We start from the raw sequence: 16,934 nt of genomic DNA, 5'->3' as shown, positions 1-16,934 counted from the left end.
TCCCTCCCAACAACTGTGGGCAGCTACCGTTTTATGTGCCAAGACTCACACTGGAGAGGCGTGATGGAGCTGTACCGGAAGGGGTGTGTCTGTGGCCAGGGTCATTTCCTCCTGAGGACTCCAGACAACAAATGTGTCCTATCTGCTTCCTCTCTACTCCTCCCACCCCTTCCAGGAGAGGGTTCTATCTGCAAGAGGATTTTCACCTGGGACCTGATTCAGCTAATGCATAGTAATAATAATAATCAAAGTGCATGCACAGTTTCAGAAATTTACTATATTAATCAACACACTGAAAACATTTTGATTCCTAAGCAGCTTTGAGTACCAGCTTTTTTCCAGGACACATTCAAAATGATGCAGCTGGGGATCTGAAAAAGACTTTCACAGTAGAACCTTCCCCTCAAGGTCGATCTTTCCATAAGCTGATCCCTTTTAGGAAGATGGGCTCCCAGAGAAAGAAAGACATAGTAACATTCTGACTGTGGGGCTCCATCCCATTCCTCTCTCTTTCCCACTTCTTCTTTAGAAATAGCATTCCAGTACAAACTCTAGGTGGAGAAACACATGAAACTGTTTCTTCTCAGGTGCATTAACGATACATTCCCTTCTTTACTGACTTTGCACCTTCCAACTCCTCATTGCTGTCTTGGAAGAACAGGAAATGCTCTTTATAAACAGTTTTATAACCCTTTAAGCCATCCAATACAGATTGAAAGAAATATCATCACCACTTTTAACTAAAGTGTTCTGTCTTACAGGGAAGGTATTATCTGTCTAAATGTACCACATGAGAAGCTTAGAGCCTGAAATTGTTCCTTGTGTAAGCATTTTCTTATTGTCGTTGATTGGTTGGTTCATCTCCCCAAATTAGGAGACAATTTTTCTTTGAGTAAAAGTCCACATTAAAATAAAAGTGGAGTCTTTCTTATCAGTAGAATCAAAATGAGATTATTATTGTTCCCTGATCCTTTCTGAAGTTCATAACTTGTTTAAAGAAACTTTAAAAAATATTTGGCCTATGCATGAAACTTTTGATAATTTTGTCTGCTCCCGTCAACCTTATATGAGCTCAAATAATCATATTTAAGATTCCAAATGAGCACCTATGGCTCCCATATGCCAGTTTCATATAAATGCATTGCACGTTCTAATACAGTAGCCTTGTAGAGATGCATGTCTTGTGGGATCACAATTGCGAGGTTCAGGGGTCATTTGCTGGTAGACTTTGAAGGCTCTCATCCTACTTTTGTGCCCCTAAATTGTGGACTGCTTCATAATGCTTCTAGCCACTAGGAACTTTAGAGACTTTGTTTTACTCCTGTTGAAAAGCCATTGTTACATTTTGGTGTCATCTGTTTCATTGACTTCTGACAAGATGAAGTTGGGGTTGTCATAGCCTCTCTTCATCCTGGCTCTAGCATCTTTCTCATTATAAAGGCACATGGCACAGTGAGGGGTCTCCACTTCCACTGTCTTGCTAAAGTTATGGAAATCCACTCGGTATTTCCCTTCTTTTGTCTTGGATACTATGGGAGCAAAACGGTAGCCCCAAAGTACCTCCTCTGGGACATAGGATGTCCGGACTTGGCAGGTAGCACTGGTGGACTCCACTGTGCCATCTAAAAACACCACTAATTCAAAGTCCTGCTGGATAAGGGTCTCCGCTGCCATGTGGAAGAAGGGGCTGTTGTGATCAATGACATGGTAAATTGTCAATGGGGAGATGAAGAATAAATTTTCATTCCCAGCATCAACTACAAAGTTGATATTGATCTGGTCCAAAATAATGGTCTCTCCTTCAGGAGTGACTGTGGTCTTCAGAAGCTTTCCATAAATGTGACTGCCAATAAGAAGGCTCTTCCTGAGATTAGCCACTCGGATTAAGAGACAAAGCTTCCCTCCCCGTTTGCTGATCACTGCATTCTTGCTGAACGTAATGGTCTTGGCACGTTTTTTGGGCCTGGAGATCTTGGCTAAGATGGCCCCACACATGAAAGAATTGACTACAACTCCAAGTATAGACTGAAAGATAAGTAGAAAAATGGCAGTGGCACACTGTTCTGTCACACACCTGAATCCATATCCAATGGTCACTTGAGTCTCCAGAGAAAAGAGAAAAGCTGAGGTCAAGCCATTAATGTTCTCCACACAGGGAGTGTGATTGGCAGAAGGATGGAACTCCGGGAGGTCTTTGTGAATGTACGCTACTGCGTACCACAGGAGACCAAAGAAAAACCAACTCCCCAAGAAGGCTGTGATGAAAATGGTCATTTTGTATCTCCATTTGAGGTCAAGTACTGTTGTCCAGATGTCCACAAAGAATATAAACCTTGACTGTGCCTCCACATTGCCAAATTCTATGTTGCACCTTCCATCTTTGGAGACTAGCCTTGCTCTTTGCCGAGAATGCCCAAAAAAGCGAGTGACAACCCATTTCCGAAGACGTTTGAACATACTTTCTGTCAACACCCTGATCTGAAAACACATCAAAGGAAAACAAAAAAGGATTATGTTTGTAGCAATAGTGAACTAGGTGACTCACATAAAAGACCTAACTACGAAAAGATCATTCAAAATTATCTGGGTTACTAATCATTTGGCAAGCTGACAAGTTTATTCTGGATACCGCAATGCTATTTCTGATAGAAACTTTCCACTGGAAGACCATGTTACTCAAATATAAAGAGTCAAAATAATTACAGAGAGCTAGAAATGGAGACAGACTAAGAGATTATATATTCAAGTGTTTCCTGACCTCAACTGGTCTCACGCAACCTTAAATATGTTTGTAATAACCAATTGTGACCTGTATTTTTTTTTATTGAATATTACTTAAATCACCTTCTCATAAATTTAGCCTTATGTTAAGCAATAATTTCTGAGAAATCACAAACTTGAAGCATTATATATATTTTTGAGATATAGAAAAATAAATAACTGATCCATAAAACACTCATCAATATACTTCCTAAATCATCTATGTACTTCTATTGATACTCATATATCAAGAAAAATCCTAATTCAATTCTGTTCTCTCTTTTATCAAGTGAGAAAACTGAGATTCAGAAAATTTAAATGACTTGTCCAAATTCATGTACCTAGCCAGTGGCAGGATGACAACTAGAATATAGGGCTCCCTGCCTCCAGTCTAGGGGAGTTTCTACCACTCCGTGTCTCAGTTATCAAATGTTATATTCTAAAGTTACACTTCCCTAAAATATTTTTAGACAAGTATGGGTCATATTTCTTTTTGTTAAATGCTCAACACTATTTAGAACAGAGCTCAGATCCAACCAGATGGTCTCACAGGACTTCTCCATAAATCTACAAGCCTGTTCCTACTCTCTCCCCATGGTTTCCCAAGATTCCCAAAATGAATAGTATGAGAGCCACCATCAACACATCTCACACTTCCTTCCCTACTCCAAAGCTGGAGGACTGGGGAGCATTGATTTAAATAATACTCCATTAAGACAGACCATACTTTATTCATTCCTATATCCCAGTTGCTTGCACAGTCAATGAGTGCCTACTGTTTATTCAGTAAACATAAATGAAATAATTCAGTGAATGAATTACATTTTTCAAATTCCTATCTGCTCAATTGATTTTTTATAGATGACATTACTGTGACTTCCATTTTACAGCAAAATAGTGAAGGGACTGTCCCATAAACAGCCAACGATGGTGAAACCCAAAGTCATAAACGCTAGATTACCTCCTCCCCTACGCCCAAGAATATCAAGGTGTGCCCACCCTGGTCTGCAATGTCTTCAGGGTATTTTTCATTAAATGCAAATATGTTTTTAAAATAGATTTCAAAATCCCCCTTGAAAAATGTGTTTATTCGTAAGAACTAGGAAGCGAAACCAACTGAGTGATACATTTTAAATAATAGTGATATCCCACAGTGTCTTGTTCAAGGCCTTAACCCAGCTGAAAACACAAGAAGCCAACACCAAGTCGAAGCGGTGACAAGAAAACCACAGCTGTGGTGATTGGAAATGTTGAGAACAGGTCTTAAAGACATAAAGAAAAAAAAAAATGCTGCCAAGAGAATAAACAGCAATGCACATAGTCAGAGGGCCCTCCTCTCCTCCCACACTGCCCTTATTGACCTCAAGTCCCCAGCGAGGACTAGGGGATGGTGCATGTGAGGTACAGAGGAGGAAATGGTCTCCTCCTTTCCTCGTACACGCATCCTTTACCCTGGTCTACACCCATGTGGACTGACCTCTCTCCCGGGTGCATTCAGGGTCGCACTGTTTATCCAGCTCTCCAGAGAGGGACTCTCAGCTCAAATAGTAAATTCTAAAACCAACAGTTATCAACTGAATCCACATTCTCTTTGTCATACATTGTAATTCCAGAGATGGCTCCTAACACACAAACTTCTGAGTTTTTTTCCCCACCACCCTGCTCCTCTAAATTCACTTTACTTTTAAAGGTAAAGAAGATTTCTGTAGAGTGAAGAAGTATCCCGATTGATCACTTGAATAACGTTGGGTTTCCATGACTGCATTAATAATGAAACATTATCTGCCTTGCTTTACAGAGAGGTGATTTCCCCAGCCTCCACTTACCAATGTCTCAAACACATTCCACCTGGAAGCATTCATGGCTGGAAAAAGCAAGGAAGTGGTGCTGGGAGTTGGTCTTTCTATGCAGACTGATTTCTTTCAGACTCAGCCTAATTTATTGTAGGCGACAGTCAGTGGACTGACGCTAATTTGTGTTAACTTGAAAACACTTAATTTGATAGTGGAATCGTGTGATTTAAACCAAGGCAATTGGTTGTTCTCAGACCAAGCCCCAAGTTGAATATGTATTTTTTCTTTCCAACATCACATGGCTTGAATACCAACATGCCAAGACATGACAAGCCATCAGCTAAGGTCCCTGGGGCGCAGGAGTGGATTGGGTTCCAGCATTGCCTTCCTCTCCTTGGCCACGCTCTATTGCTCACTTGTTTCTCCTAAAAGTTGTGCCTAATAACTACTGGCCGGAAATAGTTACTTATCATCAATCTCCCAGCCTATTCTCTGAAACCCACTGAAATACTGAGTTTTCCAAGGGTTCACAAAGATGCAGGTGAACATACAGACAGATAAGTACATATTTACAAGACAACAGTAAGATCACACCAGGAAGAAACAAGATACCATGTTAATCTCTCTATACAACAGTTATGTAAGAAACAGACTTAAAAGAAGTCTTTATTGTTGGAAGTCTTTATTATTCTGGAAAACCTGGCATTTACTGAAGGTGTTTTTTATATGCACTGGGTTAGCCAATGCTATTGATTTATTTGTTCAGAGTGAGAGGGATTATTCTTAGAGAATGCAATGATACAGGATAAATTCATCCACTAACCAAAGCTGTCATTCACATGGCAGACCCATTATTGCACAGATCCTACGTTTTTTAGACAATGGCATTTAATCTAACCACAGACAGAGCCAATATGTATTTTATGAACTCTTAGGTGATTAGAGATTGTCCCTGGTGTCTGCGTTATATAATATGCTCAGTTTTTAGGTTCCTTTCTATTGAAATCAGTAAATCTTAATAGCAAGCAAAGGGCTGCGTGTTAGCTAATATTTACCAAGGTATCCTTAGTGGCTTGGCAAAGCAAGTGGATTACATTACTGCCACTTTTTCTTTAGTGCCTCAGCATTCTTGTTCTGTAAACAATACATTCTCAGAAAATAGACATTTTGTGCACTTCCCAAACATTGATTGTATGCTTATTCTGTAGGATTTCAAAGACAAATAGAACTCTTCCTGTTCTCAAGGAGTTCATAGTCTAATGGGGAAGTGAACTAAGGAAATCAGTTAACAACCTAGCATGGTTGGTATAATGCCAAAAAGAATAACTTTTTTAAAAGATCCCCATCAGCTGGGGATCCACCCTTTCTTTGCAAACTTACTTCAACTGGCAGAAAACTCATTGCATTTATGTATACATTAATTTATCAATCATTATTCACTGATGATGTGTTGATACCCGGTGTTGACTGTGTGTGCTGACCATTGTACTAGACACCCTAGACATCAGTCCTTGTAATCATGCAGCTCCCATTTCAGCAGAGAGGGCGGTGCAAATGAGTCAATCAACTGTGAAATGACCAGTGATAAATGCCAGGATATGAAACAGTGGGAGCCCTCCGGGGAGCACCTATTTTGATGAGCAGAACCGCAACCCTGAGGCCAAGCCCTGAAGATGAGCTAGAGTCACACACAGTAGAAACTCTATAAATATTTGCTGAATGATGATAAATAAATAAACCAATGAGTACATAAAATCAGTGAGCTTGCTGTCACTTATATCACTTAGTATCTGGCGGCTCCCACTCTAATGGAGATGTCTTGCGTGTACCGTACTAACCACATTACAGTGTAATCTTCTATGGGACCCAGGCAGGGGCAACCGAGGAAAGAAAACATGGAGGAGCTGAAAGAAGTTTCAAGTAAGCAAATAATGGAGCATAGAAAGCCTCAGTGAGACATTGGGCTGCAAAGGCAAGCTAGAGCCAACACACTCTGCACTTGGTGTACCATTTGACATGTTTTTTTCATAGAACTAAAGGAGAAACTGTGATAAAGAACCTTCTTCTAGTTGTGCTTCAGAGAAAACTCATTAAAATTCTAAATGAGTCTGAAGTCTCCTCCATTTAACAGCCCTTCAAATTCTTGAAAATAAACATATTTTCTTCCTGAATTTCCTTTTCTCCATAAAAATATGTGCTTCATTTGTATGTAACATCTACTTTAGTCAGTATGTGCTCATTTTAAGGGAGGGACCAACAGTTTGTGGTCCTTAGCGAATCTGATGAACCCAGGTGCAGAAGCTCTTCTTCCAGAGACACCCACTTGAGAACAATTCATTATGAATTTAGGATTTCTTACAGCACTTACCACCCCAGCCTGCTCAGCAGTGAAACAGCCACTGTGTCAAAGAGGGGAAAGGGAAATAGGCATGGCTGTTACTGATTCTGATTTAGAATTAGAAGTCTATTATTCCTCCACAGAAATGGAAACACAAAAACACTGTAGTCTGCCTTTTAGTCAAACCTCTCATGGCTCATACACAGCCTTCGTTAACTTTAGGACATTTCTGAGAGTCAGGATTTCAGGTTAGAGGTAGGAAATATGAACTATGTGGCCTGAGAGAAGAAATCAGATGATTTTCTCCCGTCCCTTTGTAACTGCAGTGGAGAAGAAATTCATTTCTATGAAAAAATTACTGCTTTACCAACAGTTGCTTGAATCCGGAAAGATTTTCTACGGAAAATCTTGAGGATTTTCCATAGCAATGATTGAATGGGATTATGGGGAAGAGCCTCTTACTTCTTAATCAATATAAACACTCTATTTATTGAGCATCTGCTATATACCAGGTGCTGTGCTAGGAAACAATGCAAGGTAACAGCTCCTGCTCTCAAGTTGTTCATGAATAAGTAATTCAAGAATTGTAATGGGGCAGGTTTGCTGCCTTGAAAAGATTGAGGACAGGATGTTAAGGTGGCCCCAAAGAGGAGACCCAGAAGGGTGGGTGGGTGTTGGACTTGTATTCTTACTCAGCTTTGCTAAGGAGGGAAAACAAGTGCATCTAACTGCTGCTGCAGAGGACTTCCTGTTTTCTATGAAAATCATCCAAGCTATTGGAGGATCGCCACCCTGCTGGATTTGCAAAGGTTCAGAGCCCCAAGAAGCAGTAAACCATCCAGCTCCACAGACTACACCTATCACATTCAGAACCTGTGGTGGACAGAGGGTGGCATTTCCTTTCTGTTCGGTAATGCTGGAGAAGTTATCTCTGATGTCTTTACCACTATCAGGCAGCTCACATGGGAGCAGCATGGGCTCCTTTTAGATGGAACTTGGCAAGGCTGGTAGAAACCATCTTTCCTGGCCTCAGGGGCATAGAAGAGGGCATCTGAGTTTCAGGACTCTTCCAGGCTAGACTTGGGAATGCACTTCAGGAATACCCTACGTTTTTGTGGGGTGAGCAGTGGGTCCCCACTGCTGTGAAGCCAGAGTGTGTCTGTATCCAGGGTGCGAGTGCAGCAAGGACCTTCCCAGGTGCCTCCCTCCTTCCGGAGAAGACAGCTTGGGGAGAAAGGGCTGGAGCATCACAAGGTCTGATGGTGTTGGTACTCTCAGGAGGCACACCCTGCTCTGTAGGCATCTCTGGGCCAGTCAGCCAGAGTATATCACTTTTGAATAACTTGGTCTTTTGTGCATAAGGAATCAGGAGAAGGTAGGAGATCCCAGCCAGGAATGTTCCCAGAAGAGGTAACAGCTACAGGCAGCGTGGCAGAGTGGAAGGGCCTCTAGCTTGGGTTAGCACGGACGTGGATTTGAACCCTATCTCTGCCACCCAACAGTTAGGTGACCTGAGCAACAGTTAGGTGACCTTTGCTGAGCCTCAGTTTCCTCACCTATGAAATGGCTATAATAATATACTCTCAAACATTGTTGTATGATTTAAATGCAATAGTATAGGTAAAGTTCATAGAAAATAGCAATTATGCAATAAATAGCTACAATTGTTATCACTTCTTCACAAATTTTAAACTAGTGTGGCAGTTTAACCAGGGGTCACTAGTTCAGGCCAACCGGGATCTACCATGTGGAGCAAAATGGGTCATATTGGAGATTACAGCCAATGGGGGAAAAGGCTTCCGTGAGAGTGACGAAAGTTCTGAAAACATATCTTGTCTATCAGCTATGCTAGCTTCAGAGCCCATCCTTCCAGTGCAGAACAGGAGATCTGGAAAATACAAACATGTTTTATAAAGGTTTTCTCTATAATCAGGGCAGAAGTCTTATCTTGGAGAGGTGGGAACAGGACAGAGGGAGAGAATTATCCTTGGCTAGGCTGAACAGAGCCATGGTACCGAGGCGTGATGCTGTTCTTCTCTCACCCTAGACATCAACTAGGATTTGACCGGTGGAAAAGCAGCCCTGACCTCTAGGAGCTGACCTTGAACTACCAGCAAGGTCTTGGCTCTCCTGGCACAGGAGGCTGGGTCTTGCTCCTGTCAAGCACAAGCAATCTCACAGATCGTCAGCCTCAGACCAGGCCACTCAAATCATGATGGATTGGGATAAAACAAGGTCACTCTGTAATAATGTCTGAACACCGTCAAAACACAAACGTTATCCAAGCCACAAAATGGCCAAATATCCCCCCATCCTGGCTATGATGAGTGTTTGCTGTTTCTTTCCCCAGAACAGCTTTAGCCTCATGTCAGTCTTCTCACCTAGATAATAAGAATTATCAACATATTGAATCATAGAATCATCACTACTCCCTAACAGCACCTAATCCAGAGCAAAGCATTGCTTCCTTAAGCCTCTCCCCAACCACATCACCTGAAACATGCTCAGATCCTATGAAAGTCCTTTCCAAAGCCCTCTCAGTGAGACGCCCCGTGATTGCTTATGGTGTAGGTCTCCATAGCTGCAAAAAGTCCAACTTGCTCAAACACAGGGTACTTTCTGGCTGGAGGGCACTGACACCACGACAGACCCTAAGAGCACAGGAAATAAGAAGTGTAACTGTAACACAATAAAACCACTTTACAAGCCCATTGGCGAGAACCAGTTGCATTCCGTGGCTTCCGCAAGTCTTACATGCCTATGTGCAATTGGTACGTATGTTTGTTTTTGTATGAAGAAGTGAAACATCAGGATATTGCCACGTTCAATAGAAAAACCCATTAAAATGAGTTTAAAATTTTCAAGTTCAGGTTTTAAGTTCTATCTAGCTAACTTGTTTCCCAAAGCCATTGGTTATCCTAAGATAACTATACTCTCACCACAAAAACCTATACCTCTTCTTGGCACCTTGATTGGGTCCCAGTGGGAAGCACTGGAAGCTGTGATGTCCGCACCACTGGGAGCTAGTGAAGCCTGAATCCAGGCAAAGTGTTTGTGAGGTCTTACCAGTCTTTGGTGGCAGTCCGCATTTGCTGTAGTCAGAAATCAATGCTTTGGAAGCTGGATGCTTATCCTGTATGTATTTTCTTTTCATTTCTTTTCTTTCTTATTTATTTTTGAGACAGGGTCTCACTCTGTCATCCAGATTGGAGTGCAGTGGTGCAATCACAGTTCACTGCATCCTCGACCTCCTGGGCTCAAGCGATCCTCCTGCCTCAGCCTCAAAGTATCTGAGACCACAGGTGTGCACCACCATGCCCAGCTGATTTTGTTGTTGTTGTTAATTTTGTAGAGATGGAGTCTTATCATGTTTCCCAGGCTGGTCTTGAACTCCTATTCTCAAGCCATCCTCCTCCCTCGGCCTCCCAAAGTTCTGGGATTACGGGTGTGAGCCACCATGCCTGGCCGCTGTATTTCCAATATTGTTTCCTGCTGTTCTTCATAATAGTTTCTTAAGATATTTCAGAAATGCTAGCATGTCTAAGCTATATGAAGAAAGACCAAAAAGAAGCACTTGGTCCCTGCCTTGTTCAGAGTTTTAAAGAGAGAGCAGCACATCCTCAGGGTCTGTGAGGAACAGTGACAAGGAGCTGGAACACCCTAGGGGACAGGAGAAACTCACTGCCACACAATGGGAGCTACTTGGCTATGCTAGAGATTTTCTAAGAATTTTCTCTTCTAAACTTTCCCTTCAACTGCACTTTAAGGGAAAGCATTGCTTTATTGGACATTAAGTGGGCTGAGCCAGGGTTGAGAAGGTAAACCAAGGTAAAAATGGAAGTGCAAAGCACAGATGAATGAATAAAAAGGCTGGGGCTGAGAACAGTCTGCAGAGAGTGTGGAATGGCCATTAAGGTGGCCAGAGAGGGTTTCTGTAGTCGGCTGCCTGTTGCAGGAGACACACGCTGTGGCAGTCTCAGTGAACAGCGCCCTCTGGAGCACGATGTCAGCGGTGCCCCTCTGGAGTAGTGACATTCTGGGCCCCCAAAGGCCTGTAGTATCATCCCAGGCACAGATGCAAAATCTCTTAAAGGTGTTGTTGGATTTAAACTCATAGTAACTCTAGGAGGCTGGGAACTGAGGCTCAGAGAAGTTAAGCAACTTCTCCAGGGTCACAAAGCAGAAAGCCAGAAGAGCAAAGATTAGAAGAATCTAGATCTTCCCAACTGACAAGTCTTTGCTTTTAAACCCTAAAGCATACGTAACACAGTTGGTAAACAACGTAGAGGGAAAGTAAATATTTATTCAGCATCAACTTACTCTGCACCAGGAATGGTTTTCTACACATTTCCTTGCTTTGTATGAGTGATCACATAAGAGAGTGAGAGCTAGCAAGGGTCCAAACCTTTTTAGATAGTGAGCACAAAAGGATCAGGAGGGCACAGGTTTCTGGGGTTTTGTAGCATCTACAAAAGCACTACAAGAGGAGGAAGGAGAGGACTTGATGGAGAGGGCACTAGGTACCCTGAGTTGGATCTGAGGGTGTGTGTTGGAAGAGAAGGTCATAGGCCCTGATGTCATGAGAGGGGCCTGGTAGAGCCAGGCAGAGTTTAGAAATGGTTACGATATCAAGAGAATCAAGAAGCGGCCATGAGAGCAACTGAAGATGCGCTGTCCAGCATCATGCTTTTTTTTGGAAGCTTCTGTGGATTGTCCCGGCATAAGCAAATGACTTGAAGTTGTGGGAGTGACATTTTACATTTAGGGACATCTGTAGACCTCTACAGGGTGTTGTTACTTCTTCTATAGGCACAAGTTTGGTGTGATGACAATGGTTCCTGTGGGAAGAGGAGGCAACCCCCCCACAACCCCGCCTGCCCGCCGGCCAACCCACCACCTGGTGGATAAGGAAAACCTGCCAGTGACGATGAGCCCGCCCCATGCTCATCACTGCTTTAGCAGAGGGCAAAGCTCTTGACCTTGGAGTCAGTGCTGAGGTCATGTTTAGGAAGCAGACTGGGGATACAAAGGCAAAAAGACACATCAGAGGCCCTCCGGCCTCCAACCGTAGAGTCTGGAGCAGGTCATTTAACCTCTCTGGTCCTGTATCACCTGCTATTTCCTCAGCTGGGAACCCTTGGCACTCTACTCTCCCCCACGCCACCCCCACCCCCTTGCTGACTTCTTGACCTCAAGTTAAATGTCATTTCTCAGAAGGACATGTAAATGTTAGTTTCTCAAAGAAGGAAGAAGATCCCCCTCCCCATTTAAATCAAGTTTCCTCTCCTTATAATATTTGATTATATGCTTTCCTTTTATTTGTGGTATGAACAGTAATTTTAACTGATACATTTACTTTTGTGCTGTCTCCTCCACTGCCATGTCTCCAGTGCCCACCCACCCCAGCACCAGGCAGAGAACAGAGGCTCAACAGGTATCTGTCAAGGAAATAAGCAAATACAGGAAAGTATGAATGACTCAGTGTGCTTGATTTTTGAAAGGGGCTGTGGAGAGGGCAATGCCAGCCTAACACCACTCTCTGATGCTGGTGGTGGGACTCAGTACTTGCACAACCTGAACGGGCAGATGATTAGGTCCCGCAGCCTTTGCCTAAGGGGCTCTGCATAACCAAATGCTTACCCAGCTTTCTTGTAGCCTGGGGTGTCCAATAGTTGCTTATTGAAAATCAAGCCACTCACCTCTGTCGGAAGAGGTTCAGGAGATGATTTTCAAAACCTCATGTATAAGTAGATCTTGGGGTGACCAGCAAGAGCTGCTTGGTTTGGGATTCCACCTGTGGGGATCAGAACTTATCACACTGTCTCTGTCAGGGCCTAGGATGGGGATGAAGGCACAGTAGAGAAGATACCTGGTAAAATACAACACACATGGCTACTGTCTGGGGACAGAGGACAGGCCCACACAGAAGCCAGGGTGAAACTTCAGTCAGTCTGGACCAGGAACACACAGGACCCTCCACATCAGCAAAGGCAGAAAGGTCAGCTCAGGCTCCGGTGGACTCAACTTTAACCCAAGTTCTCAAACCTCTACCACATGCTCAGGCCACACCTCCCTAAATAGTCCATTCTAGTTTCTAGTGAATTTAAGATTGAAAATTAAATTAACACAATGATCCACAGTCTTTCCTAGTCTCATGGTCTTTTTATTTTTATTACTATTAAAAAGAACACCGCTGCATTGAAAATATCATTATACATATCTAGATATTCCATATTGAAATCACTGTATACTCTCAAAAGATGTATATAGACAGAAATTGTGTATGGTGAATCATATTACGTATGCATTAGGATATTAGATATTTATAGGAATCCTATAGTGGATTATTTTATAAAGTGAAGAATAATTTTTGCAAATCAAATAATCATTCTTCCACTTGTTTATCCTGTACGTGTGTTGAGAAGGAGATGGTTGTTCTGAAAACCGGATATATCTGTAATGAAACTGTTCTTAAGTCTCATATTCAGCCACCCACCTCAAATGGCACTGGAGTTTAATGAAGGAATTTCAATGTTTATTAAAAAGTTGTAGCTATTATGTGTGCAGAGATCCTGTTATTAGTCTGACCCTTCTAGTTCTCTGTGGTTTGGGTTGGTATTAAATCAACTCAGTCTTTCCAGACCAGAAAGGAATGGATTCCATGTGGACAGGAGGCCTGAACATGCTTTACCGAGTGTCTGCGACAAGAAAGTGCACTTTGTTTTAAAGAAAACATATAGGATGCCCAACCTTGACAATTTATAAAACGGAAAAAATTCAGCTAATGTACTGAGTATGAAGACTCAAGGGGACTAATATTCATTAAGTTGCACATGCAAAGAAGGCCCTTGTATCCCAGCTTCCACAGACACACAAGATCTAAGGCACAGAGCACCAGGTGCTTGGGTTTGGAAGGGGATTTGGATGCCTTCTAGGCCCACACCTTGTGTGTTTGAAGTTTCTCTGTCCTAGTCCCATCAAGTGACCTATGGCGTAGGAGTTAAGAAGTGGGTTTCCAGTGTTTGAATCTGAAGTCAGTCACTTACTAGCTCTAACACTGGGTACTCAGTGTATCAGTTTCCTTGTCTGAAAAATGGGGGCATTCATATCTAGCTTACAGATGGATAGAAAGAGCTTAGACCACACTTGGACACAGAACATTATCAAGCTATTAACACCTTGAGTCATACTGCGTGCAACTCCAGTTTCTCCTTCAAGCTCCTGCCATGCATTGAATGAAAGGAGGCAATCCTGTCCCTATCTGTGAGGCCTTTAATCCCGGGCTTCTCTAGCTACTGTGCAGGCTGCAATAGCATCCTGCTTCCCAGAGAGGAGGTAAGAATAGCCAGGCTCTAGGGCAGTGGATTAGTGGGAGAGCCAGCATTTCTGTTGACTCTGTTGCTATGCCCCACGGGTATCATTGACCCTCAAAGGGTCAGTGATTACCAGTTTCGGCTTGTGTTCTGCCAAGCCATCAGAGTTACATTAATGGGGCGGCACGTCATCACCCACCCTCCCACGTCCAAGTGCTTTCTGGGAAAACCCTGGAGCCAGAGGGAGCAGAGCCAGTAGCTTCAGTGACCGTTTGTTCCACGCCACAGAGCTGCCCTTGAGCAAATGCTGGAGTCTTCTCACTGGGGCTCTTCTTGCTGGCATTTAGCACGCCCCCATCCTCATCACCGGGCAGAGCCCACCCAGGAGCCCTCTTAGAACAGGACACTGCCTGGGAGACTTCCCAGCTGGGTTCTCCAGCAAATGTCTTGAACTGCTCTTGAGCAATCCTGGTGTCTGCCTCTGAAACAAAGAGGACAAGCAGGAAGGGGGCATCCCCCTAGACCTTAGAGCCATGCCAAGGCAGGCAAGCTCGGGGCCCTCACTGAGACCCACTTCCCGGGAGAGAAGGCCTGCTGACGCACTTTCTCTCATTCCTTTCCTCGTTTCTTTTCACTCAGTGGTGAATAATGGTGTATAATGACCTGGAAAAGGCAAAATTAAATTCCACTTTATTTTCATGTATTTGCTAGTCTACCAAAATCAAGCCAAATCAAAAGAAGCTTTTCAGCCTCAAAGATGTTCCTTAACCTCTCTGAGCCGCACTTTTCCACACTATACTGGTGATTCTAGTGCCTTTGTTGTTATGGGGATTCAGTGAGAAATACACATATCCACATGAAAATGAGTATGTGAATAGCAGCATTATTCACAATAGCCAAAAAGGGGAAACTTTTGAAACAGTCGATGTCCATTAGCTGATGAATCAATAAATAAAATGTGATGTATCCATACAGTGGAATATTATTCAGCTCTAAAAAGGAAAAAAGTACTGGTAGATGCTACAACACAGACGGACCTGGAAAACATTAGACCAGTGAAAGAAGCCGAAGAGTGTATGATTCTATGTAAATGGTATGTTAAAATAGGCAAATCTACAGAGAAAGAGAGTTAGACTGGTGGCTGCCGGGACTGGGGAAGAGGCGATGAGGAGTGACTGCTAATGGACACCAGGTTCTTTTGTGGGTGATGAAAATGTTCTCATATTGATTGTAATGATGGCTGTGCAACTCTGTGAATACACTGAAAACCACCTATCATACACTTCAAATGAGTGGGTTTTATTTTATGAGAATTATATTGCAATAAAGCTGGGATAGAAAACACACACACGTAAAGTGCCTGCCACACAGTACAGTCTCGACCCACTTCCCCTCCCACTCTCACCCCACTTCCCATGCTTTTAGACCCTTGTTGGAACCTTGGCTGAACTCAGCACCTGCCTTCTCTAGCAAGTGGCTACTGTGATCCTGACGGCACCGCCATCAAAATGATTTTCTTTGCCACAAGAGCTTGGAGTATGGAAAGTATTATTCTGCTCACCCTCACTGCTAAACAGAAGGCCCGCTAGTGTGGGAGATGTCTCTTCTTCCAGGGTCTTCAGGAGAAGCTCTTCCTTGCTGCTGCCCAGGTGTGTGTGGGTGAAGAAGTCCAGGCCGGACCGTGGGCCCTCCCACTCACCCACCCACCCATCCACCTGCACCTGGGCTCCACAAGCCTGAGAATGGTGTTCAGTTATGATCCCAGGTTGGCAGCTCCAGGGTGAAGTCCCTCACACCTCCCAGTGCCAGAGGGCAGATCTGTGGGACGGGAGGAAAGTCACAGGGTCTCTCCTACTGCACCAGCCAAGCCAGCGCTCCCTCTCTCGGCTCTCCTGGGAGCTTGGTTTCATTTTCTCCTTCTTTCTCCTTCTTTCAGCACATCTTTTGTGTGAATGTTTTCAGGCATTTTGTTCCCTGCCCATAGCCCTTGTATTCCTGGAGTCAGCAGTGCGGATGTTCCAATTACCATTTGAGCCAGCACTTCCGGAGACTCAGCATGACCTCACAGACAAGCCAGAGCCCCACAGGCCCATTCAAAAACCCTCCTTGCCCCACATTTCCCCAGTGCCACTACTTCCCTCTGCTCCCCACCCCGCACCACATACGCCAAGGAGAGAGAAGGATGGAAGGTGACTGGGATGGGGACCTTGCTGCTTTCTTGGGTGACAACAGGGCACAGAGTTGTGTGGAGTCCACATTCAAGGGCTCACGGGAGAATGACAGAAACCCCCCACTGTGCATGTCCAGAGGCTGGGCCCTTTCTCAAAGGCAGGGCTGGATGTTCCTCACTTACTTCCTGAATAAGGGCCACTATCAAGAACTAGAAAGAATGTCCCCAACCAGCACCTCTCAACATCCTCATCTGGATTAGCACAAATCGTAATGATCTGTTTGATGACACACCTGCAAGGCCAAACCTAGATCTTACTAAGTATTGTAGATGCATGATGGGTTTGGGGAAAGAAACTGAAGCACCTGGTGTTCTAAGAGTACTAATTCCTATGAAAAGAAATGAGGTGGTCTAGCTGGAGCGCATGTGCAGGTTCCCCACTGAGTCTCTGGCCTTGAAACACATGTCTGGAGTCAGGCCTGAATTCCACCTCTGCAGCTTACTGGTGCGTGACCCAGCAGCCTACCTGGGGTTTTTACAGAGCTAATTTCTCAATGTAA

The 16,934-nt window shown here is 43.7% G+C and overlaps 1 protein-coding gene across 6 annotated transcripts in view; it reads right to left on the bottom strand.

Annotated features, from left to right (window-relative positions):
* Positions 1–772: 772 nt before the first annotated feature.
* Positions 773–16,934, bottom strand: part of KCNJ1 (potassium channel, inwardly rectifying subfamily J, member 1) — a 28,468-nt gene continuing 12,306 nt past the window's right edge. For 2 of the 6 annotated variants that reach the window (XM_011965424.1, XM_011965425.1), the window contains 2 exons: positions 12,591–12,760; positions 1,278–2,478 (listed from right to left, as the gene is read on the bottom strand). In XM_011965424.1, the coding sequence (XP_011820814.1) occupies positions 1,339–2,457 (1,119 nt within the window). In that variant the 5' untranslated portion in view covers positions 2,458–2,478; positions 12,591–12,760 and the 3' untranslated portion in view covers positions 1,278–1,338. Of the gene's footprint in view, positions 2,479–4,586; positions 4,740–12,590; positions 12,791–16,934 lie in introns of those variants that run through there. The other 4 variants (XM_011965423.1, XM_011965426.1, XM_011965422.1 and 1 more) reach the window with 3 other exon arrangements.

This window comes from Mandrillus leucophaeus, unplaced genomic scaffold, assembly GCF_000951045.1.
Source record: "Mandrillus leucophaeus isolate KB7577 unplaced genomic scaffold, Mleu.le_1.0 Scaffold724, whole genome shotgun sequence".
In the NCBI taxonomy this organism is placed as follows: Eukaryota; Metazoa; Chordata; class Mammalia; order Primates; family Cercopithecidae; genus Mandrillus; species Mandrillus leucophaeus.
Note: the sequence above shows the minus strand (reverse complement) of the source record. Positions and strands in the feature narration are given on the sequence as shown.